We start from the raw sequence: 18,772 nt of genomic DNA, 5'->3' as shown, positions 1-18,772 counted from the left end.
GTTGAGTTGATTTAGTGGAGGCCCAGGACTGGTTCAGAAAATCCCTCACTGCTGTTGGTGGCCATGAGCAGGAATTGAACTGGGAACCCAGGGTTCGTACAGCAGCACCCGACCGTTGCACCACAGCTTCACACACACATTGAGCATATCCAGTCTTACAGCTTGAATAGTTTATATTTATTTTTTAACAAACATTTTACGTGAGATTGGTATTTTAATTCCAGTCTGAAAAATAAGCATTCTCGACCCAAGTATTCTGCCAGTGGTATGCGCCGTTCAAGTTTTATTAACCGTTTACTTTGTCGGTCAAACAAGATGAAACGATACAATACTGTGCTACAAAACATCCACAATGTATCCATGAGTATGCACAACGACACGGTTATGCTCATTCAGAATAAAAGTTGTACAAAAATAACAATGCAAATCTGCCGTAAAACAATAACCGTGCTAATGTCCACAATTGTTTATTTATCTTTTTTTTAAGATAAATGTATCGATGCATGAGTACGTTACACCAAACACACAGGTTCAACGGTTTTAATAAGGATCAGCTTATAGTTATCCAACAGAAATGTGCCAATAGACAGAATTGATACACGTTTCAATTGTAAACAATTATATCAGCAGCATATAACATATATCCGGTATGTTCTTGCCTTTGATACATGTCAACACGGAACAGAGGACGCACACAATGCCCCAATGTCGCGTAACTCGGAAACGCAAATCAGTCTCGTAGCCAGGGTTGCCGCGATATTGGCGATGTCCGTGGGGAAAAAACTCGCCGTCCGTTTCGCAAAAATATCGCGTTATCGCGATTATCTTTCTTCTAACGCACTTAATGTCCCGGACAATGTTTATCGAGTAACAATAATTGAAGGCGATAACCTCATTAAATCAGCGCTTTGAATATCGGTGGAAGTTGACATTGCTTTCGTAGTTATTATTCGTTTATATTTTGTAACTGACGGTGGGCGCATTGTACGCATCGTAGATTATAAAGTTGCAAAGGCGAGCAACTGTTGCACCCATGGCGGCACTCCACGGAAAGGGGAGGAGAGTCAAGGATATGACGAATGGGAAGAGCGAACGAGAGAAGATACAGAATGGGACATGAGATGACAAGGATGGAAACGGAATGGGAAAAAAATGGGAGCAACGGGTGAGGGGAGATGAGAATGGGGAGGAAGAGGGCCTCAAAGCTGCATGGTGCAGCGTGTTTTCACCGCGGGCGGGGGAGAGGAGAGGGATTCACAAGTCACGTGACTTACAGGAAGCTTGAGCTGATTCAGAGATTGCAAGACTGATGACAGCTTGGTTGAGTGAATTACAGATGAAAAACTTTTTCAACCAAATCTTGAATCCTACTTAACGGCGAAAAAATGTTAAACAATCGCAAAGTTATGGGAAGCTGATATCGCGATAATAGTCATGCCGTGAACATTCAAATTCTATAGTATCGTGTTGTGAAACATTATATCACGGCAACCCAACTCATTGCAAACAAAATGATCTTGTCTTTGATAATAGAAATATATTAAGGCACATTCACATTGCTCATTTGATTTTGCAAAAATCTGCCTATAAATCCAGAGGTCAATGAGTTAAAATGAATCCAATACTCACGCAATTAATTTAAAACAGTACGTCTTACGAACTATTGCTTTCAAGTCAGCTGTTAATGCCAATTGTTGTGTTAACTTGGGATAGTAATCATTTAATGTAAATGTTATCAATACAGGTTTACTTAAATTATGCTCATTTTTAAAAGGTGTTCTCTGTCCTTCACGAGCAGAACTATGCAACAGCCAAAACGTAAAGTGGTTTTCTGCCCAAATGAGCATTAAGGCATTGGTGTTCACCTCTCGGTTACAGCCCTGAGTCAGTACTGGCGATTCCATGTTCTTATGATGGTGGTCGTATGTATGTTGAACTTATTTCGCACCGTACATAGTCAGCCGTGGTAATGGGAGGTGTGGGCGAGTGTCTCCATCGGGCAACCACCGTTGTTGACCTCCCAACAAAGTGGGAGTCATCTGTATCGACCCGAGGGATGAAAGGCCTAGTCAACCCCCCCTCTCCCGCCAACCAGGATCTGAGGTCACGACCTTCCAATTGCGAGCCGCTTGGCTCTACCGCTGAGCCACCCGGCCGGATCGTAATAATTACTTAACGGTTACTTTGAAAGCCTCATTTATTTAAAAAGGGCAGAAAACGACGTTTCATGAGAGGAGCCAAAATACAAACAACACACTGTATAAATAATATATACAGTATACAAGATTAACAAAATGGTTGTGCACAGTTTCTGCATTTCTTTGCTGCTGTATAGTAGGCTAATGCAATTAGATTTCGTTCGCTTACATTTGTGTAGAAAAATACTGTTTTGTCGCACACTCAAATCTGCGACAACATTAACAGCTTCTTGCGCAATAGTTCCCTTAAAGAAATGAAACAACCCAATTTTACGGTCGTAAGAATTACCATGCATAAAAATGGTAGACTTTAATCTAAACCCGATGTGTCACAATACGTTTCCTTTTTTTGTTTCATTAATCCGCTGACGGGGTTGCGTTAATTAAGATGCTGGGTTTATGCGCTCAAGGAATGTGTGCCTCCGCTCTGTTGGCCTCAACTGAACTCAGGTGGAGCCCAGTGCACAGTGAAGCCAAGGGAGCGGTGGAAGTAAACTCAAGTGTACGCGCTCGCTCATGGAACAGGCTTCAGGGTGACTCTTTGTCCTTATTTCATCACAGAGTTGAGGTAGTCGGCCAGCCACTCTGAAAACTCCGGCACGCAATCGTATGCTGTGACGACAAAATCATCATGGTTATTGTCGACGTAAACAGCATCGTAATCACAGTCATCATCTTAGCCACCACCGGCATTCTTTGGGCTGGGTCACTGGGCAGCTGGGCGTTTGCCTGAGTGGGCAAGTGGGTGCATCACACACTCAGCTCGTCGTACACGTCTCAACTACAATCATCCAGCAAATAAAATCTGGCCGAGTGTGTGAGAATGGCACAACTGCAGGTCCTGATTACAAGGGAAATGCTTGGTTGCCTATAGGGTCCAACGAACATTGCCGCCACCACCATAATCATCAAACAATATCAATTAGTATTCTTTGGTTCTTTCGGAAGTCACGTTGGTAGAAAACCTAATAGATCACGACGTTTTGATCGCAACACAAGCAACCGTCTTCAGGTTAAAAAAGAGGGGGAATCTGCCGAGGCAGGCTGTTTATAAAGGTTTAGAGATGGGCGGGCAGCTAATGTTAATGTAGGAACGAGCAGGAGAGAGAAATTTGCTTGTAAATGTAAGCTCGGCTCAATTAGCTTCATGAAAAGGAATCAGCCCACTTACACAGAATGACCCACTTTCTGCGGATGAGTCACGGTGATTAAATGTCTACCCTTGGCAAAGGCAACCGCCAGGCATGGTCGTAGCCATTGCAACCGCCAGGCCCCGGTGGCCATGCTGCACGTGGCCTGCAATCCAGCACTGTGGAGGCAGCACCGAGGACTGGTGGATGGATCGCACCAACTCGTGAAACTCTCTCCCTACCTCTGGGCGTTGTGGTTGCCATCTCATGGCTTGCCAGACACATTTATATCTGTATGAGGATCGCGTTCTAGCACCGCACCCCCCCCTCCCGCGCACGTGCGGGTTTTGTGCAGGTACTCTGGTTTCCTCCCACACGTCAAAACACATTCCAATACAGGACCACAGAGCTTGGGCGATTATTCCCGCCGCTTCTGGCTGCCTTCCCGCTTCTCTGTGGTTTTCCGCGCTGAATCACTCTCGCTATCTTTGACAGTTAATAAAACCTGTGTGTGTTACAAATTATAAATGAATATTATTACGTTGTTATTCTTATTATCATTGTGCGACTGGCAAGCCTTAATAGTTGCTCGCTAGACACCATTGCCCCCACAGTCGAGTACGCTAAATTATACTCTTTGGTTCTATTCGGTAAAGTCACGTAGGTAAAAAATAAATTAAAAATAAAAGAAACAATTAAAACACGACGTTTTGGAGGCAACGCAAGCTTCCTTCATCAGGTGGGATCAGTCACAGCCACCACCTGATGAAGGAAGCTTGCGTTGCCTCCGAAACGTCGTGTTTTAATTGTTTCTTTTCTTTTTAATTTGTTTACCTACGTGACTTTACCGAATAGAACCAAAGAGTATGAATTCTTGCAGTCACGAAAGCTTCAAATCTAGAATTAACTACGCTAAATTACTCAACTGGGATTATACATTGTAATCACCACACCTTACTGGCAGATTCATGCCCGAGATCACTCTTGGAAAAGAGACCCAATCCTGGTCTCTTGAGTTCTCACCTGGTTAAACAATAATAAACTTGACAAGCTGGCCTGCGGCCAGATCTTCAGCATGAAAGCTACGAGTCTGCCTGCTGCACGTATTTCATTCTCTGCTTTTATCACCTGAAATCAAAAGGGAAGTTCAACCTCTGTATGCCCAGGACTTTCCTTTTTAGGACCCGCCCCCTCTTACTTAGGCTCTGCCTCATCCTGCTTAGGCCCCACTCCTTCCTCCAGACACAGGGGCGGGCATGTTTGGGTAGTGGGGGTGGAAACAGTCAGGGAAGGGATGGGGCAGCTTCACGACGAAGACAACCACCACCACAATCCCTCTTAGAGCAGCGAGCTAGAAACGGATGCTGCAGCGGGGAGCGTCAGCGTGTGCGTGCTGTGCGAGTGCACGTACAGGGCAGGGCGTTGACGTCGATGACATAGTGCCGCCCGGTGCCGTTCTCCACGATCACGTCCACGCCGACGAGCGTCACGTGCAGCGCGTCCTGCAGGGCGTGCACCACTTTGTGCACCCAGCGCTCGCACAGCGGCATTGGCATGGGCGGTTCCTCGTCGTCCAACTGGAGACCATTCAAAATGAGCGCCGTCAAAGGGATCACCGCTAAACCGGTTTCACAATCGGTTATCGGGTTTCTGAAAGCCAAGAAGCGGTAACCGATTCCGGCGGAAGTTCAGTAACGAACGCAGCGATTGGCACGCGCGAACATGAACAACGCTTCACGGCAAAAAGTTAAAGGTACAGCCTTGCAATTTCTTTCTTCACGCCACTGCTGGCGGATGAGCACACACTGGAGGAAGATTTACAGGGCATTTTGTCTGCTCTTCCACGCTGAGCAGGCGTGTTGGAAGAGGTGGAAGTACCCACGCTTTACTCCGCAACACATTGCACCTGCTGATCGACTAACTGTGGCGCCTCCGCTTGTTTCTCAGTTAAAAGGAAAAACATTTACATTCATAACTCAACATTCCTATTTATTGCTTGTGAGAAACCAGCGACCGGTTTTTGGCCGCGTATTTTATGCCAGTTGCCGGTAACGCAACAAAAACGATTTAATCCCAAACCCTCGTGGAGATGCAGCGTGAGTGACCCGCGCTCGCACGCACTGGCGGGCAACGCCTGTCGCGTTATTTTTACATGTTTCCACAACCTTTGATTTTTACACGTCAGCATTACAGTACTTGCCACTTTATACTTTGGATGTTTTATAATCTACGCCTCGAGTTGGCTGGGCTCTTCTCTACCCCAACAGCGACTCTGTTGTTGTTGGTAGTGGCTGCCGTGGGCCACAGCCACCAACACCACCGACGCAACTTGCTAAACCGGATTTTTTGTGTTGCCAATAAGCATCGAATTAAATTGAAACGGCAGAAAAGGTTTGAAAGACATACTCGTGACATCGAAGAGGTGGGAGTAACTAATACTGACACGGATATTTTAAAATTGCTAACTTTTCAATTTGTGCTATTAAAGTAATTATTTTGCCAGAATATTCTTTAAATCCAACAGAATATATATATAAAAAAAAGAATTTCACAATACGTATTATCACGGCGTTGTATTACATAAAAGAAGATTACTTTTAGTGTGCCAAGTAGTACAGGCTTGTGAGTATGACAAAGACAGCAGTCTCTTATTCTGCTGCGGCAGAGCAACGCGTCCTTTACGAGTATTCACAAAGAAAAAAGTCCAAGGGAATTTCTGTCCGAATGACCTTTGAGAGAGGCTTGCACATCTCATTAGAGTCCTGAGCCGGTGATGGGGATTCCACAATCCTATGGCTGGGGCAAGTCTCCTCCTCTGGACAACCACCGTTGACTATCACTACACCGGGTGGTATTCACGAAGCATAAACGCTTCCCTCTGCCTCATACTGGTTGGTCCGCACCGCTCACGTTGCTGTTGGCTTACAAATAAGCTGCTAAGTGGGTTGCTGGCCTGTCTACGAAGATGTTTATGCCGCATGGGTGGGGCTTTCTCCGTCCACACCTTTTTGCTCCCACGCGAAATACTCGCAGAGGAATGTATCGGTGTTGTGACAAGAGTGACGGTTTTCTTGGGTACACAAAGTCTAATAATCTAGATCACGGGACCTCCTTTGCCAGTACCAAAATATGAGAATAGGTTTTTTTTCCCCTTTTTTATGGCAACAAAAAACACTTATTCTCATATTTTGTTACTGGCAAAGCAGGTCCCATGATGTAGAAGCTCACACCGAGCTCTCATTACTTTGATAGTGGAATTGTCTTTGAGCTGTTCGCCTTTTGGCATCCTCTGGTCTAACACCGTTTGAGACGAGGCTCAAAAGAAAGCTGTCTCTGGTGTGGACCAATCAGTTTAAAAGACAATGCATATATTATCAGAGTATTTTTTGGTTTGCATTCTGACCACAAGTATTGTAAAAGGTGTTTTTTTTGCCATAGTAATAATAATTTATTTTACTAGGGAAAGCCACGGTGAGTAAACTTACGACTGAGAGAGGGGAGTTCTTGTTTGGTTTGCAGACCTCATGGCTGTGAAAGAAAACCGTGTCTGCATCTGCAAGGCGACATCACCGCAGTGAAATTTTAATGAGTGCATGACACCGACTAATACATTGTTTTTTACAATACATTTTTTTAAAATATATATAATGCATCCGAGGTTAATTAAAAGATGTGCTATCAGGAGGAAGCATACTTCAGGTCGCCACCTGTCCTGCTTTTCCCAGGATCGTCCTCTTTATGACATCGCCGCTCTATGATATCTGAAGTCTTCCGGGGACATTACAAGTCTCAGCTTGTCAGTTGCTTAATAATACAGTTCTCAAGTCATGTTCTTCTCCCCTCTTATAATATTTCAGGATATTCCTCTTTCCATGATATGTGTCGGTTTAATTGTATCTATGAGGTGGCAACCCAAGACTGCTAAGGGCTTGAGGACAGGGCCACTATTTCAAATGTTTTGCTTTCATCCACAAATTAAAATCGTGTTCTTGTCATATCACGAAGACGTTTTCGTTTGGAACTCCTACAACTCGCAGTGTACCACAGAACTACTTCTGAAATCACCTCAACAGGCCTCTTTTATCCACGCTCGGGGCATACTTTCTATATGCCTTGTGAGGAGTGTTAATTGCATGCGTATAATGCCAACTTATTAAATTCTCAAAGCTGGAAAATCCATAGGTGACTTATATTTTTTACGTGCTGGGTTTCATTGTGCAGTTATTGGTGACTGGACTGAGACCAGTAACTCATGAAATATGAGAATCTGGTTTCATCTTTGACAGTTGCTTGGAATTTGAGCCCTGGATCGACATGTTCTATCACAGGCAATTATTGATCACTGCAACAGTCCACCTGACTGCCTTCTCGTGCAGCTTAAACTTTGCTCATTGTTAATGCAGGACATTGTTAATGAAGGACATTAATTAAAAAAGCAGAATGCAATTCATTATGAATGCTTGCTATTTACAGAAAATATATACAGCAATGGCCCTTTTTTCAGATCAGAGGGAGAGAAGGGCAGAGAGATTGGTAGAATGTATACTTGGAGATCACATGTTACTTGTAAATCTAGATTGAATAATAATTTATTTAGAACTGCTTTTCGTGTTTACTTTGTTGTCCTTCCCCCACACCTCTAATTAGCAAAGTTGACTACATACAGTGCAAAAGAAGTTCTACATACGTGCATAGAGATCATGGAAGCTAAGCAGGGGCTAAGCCTGGATGGTGCTTGGATGGGTGACCACCATGCATTTAGCAGGTGCTATAGGCTGCTATGTCCCCCACATGCTCCCTTGCCTTCACCAACCCACGCCACACAGCGTGAAGTATGGCCAAATAAACCCACCATGGCCCCCACACGGCATGGGGAGGCCCTCATCCAGCATTGGATTGACAAAGAGCTCGACAACAGAATGATGAAGGTGGCGAATGTGTAAGTTCGCACACTCTCTCTCTCTGGAGCAACGCACGACGCACCGTGCTCTCCCTGTGGGAAGTTTTTGATGGAGAGCCGCAGGCTGTGCACCCAGCGAGTGCCCACCACGTACACCTTGTGCAGCACGGCGTTGTGGTTGATGAAGCTCTGCGCCACGCACGGGGGCCGCACTTCCCTCAGGCCCCGACGCCCGAAAATCACCATCATCTGCAGGAGTCAATGCGGGGAGGGAATTCCCCACCGAGCGCGTCACTGTATTTTATCCCGGGCCGACGTGAAATTAGCTACGGCGCCATCGGCTGGGCCGGGCCGGGCCGAGCGGATAAGTGACTGCGGGCGATGCGACGGGCAAGACGAGAGATCTGCGTTATTCTTTGAAGAAAATAAAACGAAACGTGCCACGCTGCCAACGTGTCGTGGGTTATTCGTGAGGCCACCATTTTGGCACGGACACTTTTGGGGGGCAGGGAAATTGACGGCCGAGGGGTGGGAGAAAAAAAAAACACTATTCGTGGAAAAAACGGTCAGCAGGGGAGCAAATAATTATGTCCCTGGATAATAACAAAGCTCCCACCCAAGGACATGAGTGTCGGAGCAGCCCAATGCCCCTCCCCTCAACACGCCAGAACCTCCCCACCCACTAGGAATCGGCAAATCTTATTGGCCGATCTAAAATAAATTCTAAGGGAAAAGTCGAAGTGATTTCCTGCTGCTCAGATGAGCATTGAGGCAGTGATCAGCCCTTAAGCAGTGGTGGAAAGTCAAATTTCCTATGACGAGGATGAACCTCTCCAAAGGATGTGTGGCTTACACTCAAAGTGATATATTTTTTTTGGAATGCTAAATCTGTAATGAATTAAGTGCATCATAAGTTTGAACAACAACATCATTGCATTTTCATTTAGTCCAGGACAAACATTTACCAAATTAGCATGGTTGGCTACGTACGATGCACAATAAATTCAACGTACACACATACGTATGACCTTACCTCGTTAGAATTGTTTGCTTCAGCCACTTTTGTCTTACAAACTGCAAAAGGCAAAAGGATATGAACACGTGATATTAAAGTGCATCATTTAAACACCACCTCAGATGAATGTAGACTGCAAGATGTATAGAGCACTAACTTGTATTCATTTGACCTCTCTGGCCTCTCTATTTATGTGCAATGAATCAGGGCCATTACCCAAAACGTCACCTATTGTGTTTGTCTGCCAACGCAGTATCACCACACAATTTGGATTCTCATAGCTTTGCATGCCTTTGGTTCTTTCTCAGCAATCCAAGTAGGTGGTAGAGGCTCCAACTGACACTCTTCCCAAAACGTTTACAAGCTCGAGAAGTTGTGATGTCATCTTCCGCTGCCGTTCTCCCACACAAAGGCGATGCACTGCCAGCTGCTTTCGAATGTACATTTTATTGTCTTGTGACATTGATGGCAATGCTGAAATTTTATGTAATTTTAGGTAAAATAAAGAAACAGCACCAGACTCATCGATGGCCGGTGCCCCCTAGGCATTCTCCCCCCTGGCTGTGCAGCGCCCTACCCAGCGCTCTCCGCTAATGGGAGACAGTGGCGGAGTTTAAATCCTGCCTCAACAGGCACAGCGGTGGCGAGGAGCTGTCGTCTCCCTCACCTGGTACACCAGAGGGCATAGTGGGTTCCATTCCGATTCGGATGATGCCTGTTGTATGTTTTGAATTCGAGTCTTCTCTCTCCCCGTCGTTGGTGGAGTTTTCTCCGGGTCCCTCCCGTTTCACCCCCCACATTTAGAAACGTGCGCTCAGATTATTTGGCTGTGACTAAGAATTCCCAGGTGTGATGATATAAGCCACTGCGATGAGCTATCAAGTCTGGCCAGGTTGCATTTGACAAAGAGCCAATAGCTTAGTGGGAATTACCTGGTAAATAAAAAAAAATGCAAACCGCAGTAGTTTATTTACTCTTGCTTTCAGTTCTCTAAATTATCTCCTATTTGTCTTCTCGGTATTTCCTCCGCATGGCGAACAACTTATTTATTTATGGTGACGCACGGCACCGTGAACACCTTGTAGAAAGGCGCTCTGTAAAGGTGATTTGCCATCACCGTTGGCGCTGGGTGAACGTTTCGCTTGCGAGCGCATGCCTCCCCCGTGGCGTGCGTGCTGCATTGTAACCGTGACGCCGCAGTCTCACCGAATGGAAACGTGACACCGTGCTGAGCCATCAGGTTGCAGATCTCGCCAGGATCTGATGTCTTGAGCTCCACGAAGTTGGGAATGCAGATCCCATCATCTGTTGCTGCCCACAAGCAGGTTAAGGCAACGATCAGCGACATTCTTCGGTGGAAAGGCCACCTTGAGCTGGTAGGTTAAACGCTCTGTCATCGGGGTATCTAACGCACAGTTATGGTTGTATATATAGTAGTGTATAGTGACTTAGTGTAGCTAAGAGACGAATGGGGTGTGAAAGTTTGAATATGACGGCTCAGCAAAGAGTAGTCGTAGTAATAATAATATAGTCAGCTGACCGGTTAGCCAGGCAGCTAAGTACTGTGGCGTAAGAGCATTTAAATAACAATGGAAAGGTTGAATACAGTAAAGTGATGTACTGTAATTAAGTGCCAAATGAGGTATCATTTTGGACATTTCGAGTTCGGAACAAAAAATATATACATACATTAAAAAATATGTAGAATTATATACAAATTTAACAAAACTAAAGTTTTGTGCAATCAATAACAAAATATACGTATCATTCCCACTGGGTGTCTACTCAACCAATCATTCTTCTGGGCTTGAACAAATCAGTACCATTTTTGGAAATACAATAACAGTGGTTGGAATGGACTAAATGATCCCTGACATTTGAATGTGGATCTTTCAACAGTGGCTCATAACCAACTGTGGAAATTATCACTGTCAAATGTTGTGGACATGTGACATGGTACCATGTGGATGTGACATGGTGACATGTGGCATGGTATCATGTCACATCCTTTAATGCAAACAAAATTTAAATGTGTTAAACTAGAATGTGTACAAGCCTCCTCCACACGGGCTAATCTTGGCATCAATGGAACCAGATGTTGGTGGTCCCACGAGGCTTTAAATATCCCTTACCACATCAGCCTATCTCTTCTTTAGCCTGTCCTGTCCCCAATTAGCCCCCTCTATGCAGCCAAATAGGCTCCTTGAGGCATGCAGTAGCTTTGTTCGTGGGCTACATGACCCAGCAAATGCCTTTTAACTTGTCGGAGCCCACTTGATGGGACTCTGTCCAGACATCTCAGTGGTGTATGAGAGCTCCTCACAATTCAGCCTTGGTAAAATCAAGATGGATAATGGAAAAGCTGACCTGCAAGTGTTTATTTTAACGAAGACAAAGATACCCCCTCGCCCTATAGCCTTTGACAGACTGCAGGAGCAAGTGCTGTTAGCGAGGAGCACCGATGAAGGCCGGAACGGCATACGAGGGAGTGGGTGGCCAGCACCAGGCCCGGTTGCCATTCGTCTCCCTAGTGGCGATGTTTACACACAGCCTCAGGTACTCATTTTAGGCCGAATCGACCTAGGGGAGACCCAGGACCGGTTCAAATAATCATCAATGACATTGGTAGCCGTGAGCGGGAATCGAGCATGGATGGCCGGGTTTGTAGCGCAGCACACCAATCCATGTGCCACCGCTCCCCCTGTACATACACGCACACAGCTGTGCCGCTGACCTGTTCCCCCTTGCTGTAGGCGTCTGATGAGCGAGTAGGTGACCCCTCGGTCCAAGAGGGTCTTTATGCTGTCCAGGGGGTCCATTACCAGCATGCCTGGCCTGGAGGTGATGTACTCCTGTGAGCCCACACGAACCACACTCCATGAGCTTCAGGGCCTATGAGTTCATACCTCACCACCGACATAACCAGAAATGTCGCGTCTCTCGTGTGCCAATGAGCAAATCACTCTGAACAATTCATACATTAAATATTCTATTAAAATTTGGTTTATTCATATCACAGCTTTACAGTCGAATTGAACATAGATTATTGCATGGACCTTGTTTACACCTTACTAATAGTGATTTGGGGATGATGATTACAATGACGACGATGATAATGACAAGGACACACACCTGGAAGTCATCTATGATTCTGCGTGCGCGTGTATCTCCGGTGCTGGCATTGTGCATCTCCTCCGTGAGCCGGTGAATGAGCACCTGGAAGGAGCCCTGCTCGCTCAGAGGCCGGGTCTGGTTTATCTGCAAAAAGATCAAAAGACAAAGAACCCCGTATACCCTTAATAGACTGTTGGGGCAAGTGTTGTTAGCTTAGCACCTATGAAGGCAAGCACAGCACACAAGGGGGTGGGTGGCCAGCACCACGCGCCTTTGTTTCCCTAGTGGCGAAGTTTACACATCACACCAGGTACTCATTTGAAGCCGAGTCGACCTAGGGGAGGCCCAGGTCCAGTTTAGATAATCGTCACTGGTGTTTGCCATGAGCGCGAATCGAACTTGGGTCGCCATGTGCGCAGCGCAACGTGCTAAACTACCGCTCCCCACGTGCACACACGTGCAAAGATCCTCCTCTGAGACTGCATACACTGGAGTCTCCCGGTACATGCGCCATTAGCGGGCACCTATTAAAGCCGGAAGGTACACAAAAAAGGTCAATGGACCCACTCACACCACAACCTCCCTGTTGTCAGTGTTGGCCCTAACACTTGTCAATCTAGAAGAGGCTCAAGACAGATTCACAAACCAATTTCCAACGGTGATGAGCATCACAGTCAGGGATTGAACTATGGATATTGGCACTGCGGTGCAAAGGGATCACCCACTATGATAGCCTTCGACACGAGTAGAGGCGTGGGTTGCCTAGGCACACTTGCACAGAGTAATCCTCCACTGGATTGTTAATATTACGTTAGAAAGTGAAAAAATATGTTGCATTTCGTGAAGATTACAACAAATCATGTTTGCATAAAAACAAACTCGAAAAATGTATAACGTTGATAAAAGGCATGTTTGTGTCACTCCTTTATATATTTATATAAAGTTAATTATGTAAATTCTCACGCCACGCCAGAGATTTATTTATGAAATCTTGGGGGTTGCAATCCAATTGAGAATTGTTTAATCATCTCGTTTTAAACAGCGTCGTTTGTACAGTATAACGTCGGCAACCTGACCTTCCCATGTCCGCCCTGACCAATCAACCACCCGCACCTGGAGTGCAGCATTGGCGCACGGTGTAACTGTCGTTTTCCAAAGCTGTTCCCACATCTGACCTTTTCACATATCCACCTATACCTCAATCGCCAGTGAGCCGGATACGCGACGTTCTACCGTATTAATCTATTCTTCATTCCGTCTCGATTCTACTTTTCTTTAACTCCGTTATCTTGACCATTGCATCCAACTTCCAAAATTTTGAACAAACAAAAGATCCAGGTTCCATTCAACACAGTACACAAAATCCGTGATTTGATCCCATCTGTGAAAGATGTGATTCCTGACATGCAATACCCTGGTGTCTCCAAACTAAGTTGTGTCTGCGGCAGCAGTTACATTGGGGAAACGAAACGACATGTCTGGGACCGTGTTCGCGAACGCAGGGCAGGTTTGAAACACGGCAGAACCAATACCTCTGCCGTGGCTGATCACTGTTTGAACGCGGTGGGCTCACACAATATTGTTTTTTCCGAGACCAAGGTACTCTGCAAACCTTCGGGCTACCATTAAAGATTTGTCCATGAAGCCATCCAGATTTATAAACACAGACATAACTTCAACCGAGAAGATGGATACAAATTAAGCAATCATTGGAAGGACGTGATCAACCAGGTAAAGTTTTAACTGCTATAGTGTTCCCTTCCTACCTGCCAATATTCGCCGACTCTCAAATTTCTGTGTCCTAGCCAAGCTTACATTTACAAACAAATTTCTCTCTCCTACTCGCTCTCTCCTGCTTGCTCCTACATTAACATTAGCTGCCCCGCCCATCTCTAAGCCTTTATAAACCTCCTGCCTCAGCAGATTCCCCCTCTTGTTCACCAGAAGACGATTGCTTGTGTTGCGATCAAAATGTCGTGATCTATTAGTTTTTCGACCTACGTGACTTTACTGAAAGAACCAAAGAGTATATATTGTTCACTTTCATCTTTTGGATTTTGAATGTTGTGAATCTGGTACAGTATAGTTGTGCATTTTGCTTCGCGGTGCTAAATTAAGAAATGCTGATGCATTGTTCTATAAATAGACGAGCTTTCTGGTTAATCCTCGCTTCAAACTGGAATTGAAAAATGTGGACAAACCCTGCTTAAAATACCAGGGCTATATTTGTCAATTTCATAAAATAGAATGTTGTATGTGCATCTTGCAAACGACATTGAAGTAATATTTTAGCACAGTCGTGTCCGTGTATTAACATCACCTTTATCACTTCTATTTTCTTTTCCCTAAAAGGAAAAAAAATACTGTCAATTAATGGGATAAATACACACAAATTAGTTCACACACACACAAATGGGTGACTCAGAAGGTAACAATAATAAGAGAGATTCTTACATGACATGTTGTAATCATCATGTTCCATGTACTATTCAGTAATTTCATTACTGTGGAATTTACCTAGACCGCAAGTTTAACAAAAAAACTCACATTCGTCAACAACACCAAGGCCTTAAAAGAAAACCAATATAAAAGGCAACATTTTGGACGACCCTTCGTCATAGCACCTGAATCACTGCACACGTGTCACCGACTTGGAACTGTTATATAACTCGGAACACAAATAATCATTAGCATCATCTAATGGTTGTTAAAAGTCACCATTTGCCGAGCAGAAAGTGGCTTCACGGGTTCGAGATTGGACAGCATGTGTGTCAAGGATGTCTTCTTTCTCCGTATTTATCTAACCCAGGGGTGGAGATCATTTTGCTTACCGAGGGCAGTATAGGACTTTCATTACCTTGGCAGGCCGCACGTGAGCACACACCTCGGTCACTTCTGGAGGGGATTATTTACAGAAGACGGGCGAGGGAGAGGGAGGCGAAAGAAGCGTGGCGGATGAGCAGCACGAGAGCGATGCTTGGGATGGCCACGGTGGATGCGCGCTGAGGCCGGTGAGAGTCCGCGAGAGATGGAGGCGATATTGTGCATGCCGTCACAGCCGTTCAGACCTCTGGGCATTCCGGGTAATGGTACACAAGCCTTCAGTGTGTAACATAGGCATGTGTTTGTGTGGATGGGTGCAATTCACGTGGTGGTCAGGGGCCACATACGAGTGGAGTAGCCAATGTAAATATAGGTCGGGTGCTCCGTAAGGCTTGCATGGCCCTCAGGCACACTACGATTAACATCCTGTGTGAATACGTACGGAGTTTATGTCCACAACAATACGAGACTCCACTCACATACTGAATCTCAACCGTCTGTAGACCGGCTAAATAAAGACTGTAAACAAGAAGAGGGTCCAGCACTACCGTGGAGGTTTTCGCAGCGGTGCTGTAAAGCTCTTCATTGTTTTTTTCGGGGGTTGTGCCGCACGTTTTTTTGGAAATGATGTCAAGACTTGTCGCTTCACATGTTGGGAGCTTGTCAGAGTATTAATTCAATTGAATAAATTTATCTCTTCTCAAACCATGAGAGAAAGTGGCAGTAATCTATATATACATGCTACAAGCATATAGAAGTATGCGTTTCCATAACATCCAACTCATGGTGCAATTCTATATGCTCAAGAGCTAAATTCCAATATTAAATGTGGTTGGCCAAGAGCAGGCTTCAGGAGAGAGTTTGTATAGTTTGCTATTACTCCGGTGAAGGAGTGCAGACTGTCCATAGTTTGCATTGCATGGCCACAGTCACAGTACTGTGGATTGTCGTCTTTAATGCATATCTATGGGTCAGTGTCTTTCATTTTCCATTCATGAAGGAGACCTGCGCATTGGTCCGTCGATGTTCTGATGCGGTTGATTGTTCCACCGGTGTCTTCGAGAAGGAATGTCAAAGCCAGGAGGTGCAGTGATGTTTGGTACAATTGGCGTTAGTTTATGTGAGGCAGCCATTAGCCCAAACCCTAACAACACTGCCCCCCCTGCGTGCTCACCGGCAGATCTCTGCAAACTCCTCCATGTCCATGTCACGGAGTTTAGTGCCACTCACCCAGATTCCTACCCGGCCTCGGAAAGTCATAGCGCCAGCAACCCTGGTCACCCTGGGAACAAAAGACAAAGACAAGAAGACCCTTCAAATAGCCTTCAACAGACTGTTAGTGCTGTTAGCGAGCACCTATGAAGGCCGGAACGGCACACGAGGGGATGGGTGGCCAACACCACGCCCAGCCGCCTTGGTCTCCCCAGTGCTTATGTTTACAAAAGGTGGCCCAGGTACTCATTTGCAGTTGAGTCGGCCTAGGGAAGGCCCAGGAGCGGTTCAGCTATTCGTCACCGATCTTGGTCATGAGCGGGCTGCTGGGTTCATAGCGGTGTGCCAACCACTGCCCCACCGCTCCCTGCCATGAGAACAATACAGATACACACATGCACATACATGAAAATACACACACATGCATATACGACAGACACCAAATAAACTTTCTTTAATACACAAACACATTAAACAAAGATCCCCATGTAGCCCACATAGACCGTATGCAATATTGGGGAACTGCAGGCTTTATGAGGCACTGTAAGTTATCGAGGGCAATCTGTCACCACCACCTCAACAAACTCAATAGCCAATATTGCTCGTGACGGCTCAGCTCAGGCTTGCCTTTGGCTCAAGTCAGCCGGGTCAAAGGCCACTGAGCTACGTAGCTCTTTTTCAGAAGCAACCTGGCCACAAATGATAGCTTAACAAAGTGGCTTATCATGTGAAAATGTATAGCAGCCAAATGCTCTAAACGCATGTTCCTAAATGTGGAGGGGATATACCGGGGGACCTGGAGAAAAATCCACACGACCACGGAGAGAGAGATATGCAAACTCCAAATATATAGGAGTCCGGCTCGAGATTGAACAACCTCCTGTATACCAGGCGAAGTAGTTAACATTTCTGCTCTTACATTGTCTCTCGGTCCGTGCTTCAATGCCCCTTGATAGCCCTGCGATGCCACCTTTTCTGCTGCTGTGAATTATCTCGCCCCTTCTGAAGACTCGTACCCCTTCTAGAAACTCCACATCTCCCTGCATCACAATCCACCCTCCTCCTTTGGGAAATAAATCATCGGTCATAGATTTGAGACGATAGAAGAAAACATATCTGGCTTTGTAATCCACAACCAGTATTGGGAGGTCTCTCATCAAATCGTATCGGTCATCTTTGGCAACGTACAAATCGTCTCCCACAGCCATTTGATCAAAGATGATGCCGGAAATCCTTATTCTCTTTTCAGGACTGTAACCTAACTCCTGCATCCATGGAACACCCCGTTCTGCACTGCTCTCATCAGTTGCCAACAACTCTTCTCCAATTTCTATGAATACGTCATGGATTGTAGCCCCTCCTATTGCCTGTTTGTACATCTCCCCATCACATGCCCGACATCCTTCAGCCTTCCACCATGACTTTTTGTTGTTATTGCAACAATCACCTCCAAAACTAAAAACATGTTCTCTCATCCTCAATTTTCTGTCCACCAATATTAACCCCTCGCTATCTAGCCACCATGACTCCCAAGATTACCAGCTTTGTCAATGCCTCATCTAATCCGGTGCTGTTTCCTTAGCTATCAATACCGCTCCTGTCACTTCCATCCTGAAAATATACACTGGACCTCAAAACACCCCTGCAAACATCTATTCTTTCTCAATCGCCCTTTCTTCAGAAAAGTCTTCGGGATGAGAGAGTCTTACCTCTCCAAGCATTTCTCCCTTCATGGTCTCCAAGACCCACTACAGCCTACTCTCCTACGTATGCTAAATGATTTATCTTCAGAACGTGGATCGCTTTCACTCAAAGTGCTTCAACGGGATTAGAGATTCTTACCTCTCCAAGCATTTCTCCCTTCATGGTCTCCAAGACCCACTACAGCCTACTCTCCTACGTAGGCTAAATGATTTATCTTCAGAACGTGGATCGCTTTCACTCAAAGTGCCTCTACACCTCTCTGCTGCTGCTGCTGACATCGTAGACCACTCATCCTCCTCGAGTACACAGACACATACATCCAGTGTACATACACGTGCATACAACAACTGACGTTTGCCACTCAAGTGGCAGTGATTCCACCATGGCGCTTGTACCCAGTTAGGTGCACTTTGAGGCCACATGACCTGTGTGCGCACACATAGACAAACGTACACAGACAAATGCATAATATCTACGCCCACACAAATGTGCACACACATACAAAGATCCCCCATATAACGTGGTAGTTTTTTTGTTTATTTTATAATTTTTTTAACCTATCTACGTGACTTTACCGAAAGACCCAAAGAATATGAATCCCCCATATAGCCTTAGCAGACTGTTGGGGATGAACTATAGAACTTGAACTTCTTTCGCACCGTACGTAGCCAACCAT

General features: G+C 45.5%; 1 protein-coding gene across 4 annotated transcripts in view; it reads right to left on the bottom strand.

Moving 5' to 3' along the window:
- Positions 1-162: 162 nt before the first annotated feature.
- Positions 163-18,772, bottom strand: part of LOC116948276 (inositol-tetrakisphosphate 1-kinase-like) — a 38,695-nt gene continuing 20,085 nt past the window's right edge. For 3 of the 4 annotated variants that reach the window (XM_032964791.2, XM_032964790.2, XM_032964788.2), the window contains exons 2-11: positions 16,355-16,462; positions 14,678-14,702; positions 12,376-12,501; positions 11,978-12,095; positions 10,450-10,554; positions 9,262-9,302; positions 8,312-8,477; positions 6,814-6,881; positions 4,740-4,905; positions 163-2,810 (exon numbers count right to left, since the gene is read on the bottom strand). In XM_032964791.2, coding sequence (XP_032820682.1) covers positions 2,746-2,810; positions 4,740-4,905; positions 6,814-6,881; positions 8,312-8,477; positions 9,262-9,302; positions 10,450-10,554; positions 11,978-12,095; positions 12,376-12,501; positions 14,678-14,702; positions 16,355-16,440 — 966 coding nt within the window. In that variant the 5' untranslated portion in view covers positions 16,441-16,462 and the 3' untranslated portion in view covers positions 163-2,745. The remainder of the gene's footprint in view (positions 2,811-4,739; positions 4,906-6,813; positions 6,882-8,311; positions 8,478-9,261; positions 9,303-10,449; positions 10,555-11,977; positions 12,096-12,375; positions 12,502-14,677; positions 14,703-16,354; positions 16,463-18,772) is intronic. The other variant, XM_032964789.2, reaches the window with a different exon arrangement.

The sequence above is a fragment of the Petromyzon marinus genome, chromosome 33 (assembly GCF_048934315.1).
Source record: "Petromyzon marinus isolate PM22_M1 ecotype Great Lakes invasive population chromosome 33, UKy_Petmar_22M1.pri1.0, whole genome shotgun sequence".
Classification (NCBI taxonomy): domain Eukaryota; kingdom Metazoa; phylum Chordata; class Hyperoartia; order Petromyzontiformes; family Petromyzontidae; genus Petromyzon; species Petromyzon marinus.
The sequence above is the reverse complement of the archived record's forward strand: the minus strand, read 5'-3'. Positions and strand labels throughout refer to the sequence as shown.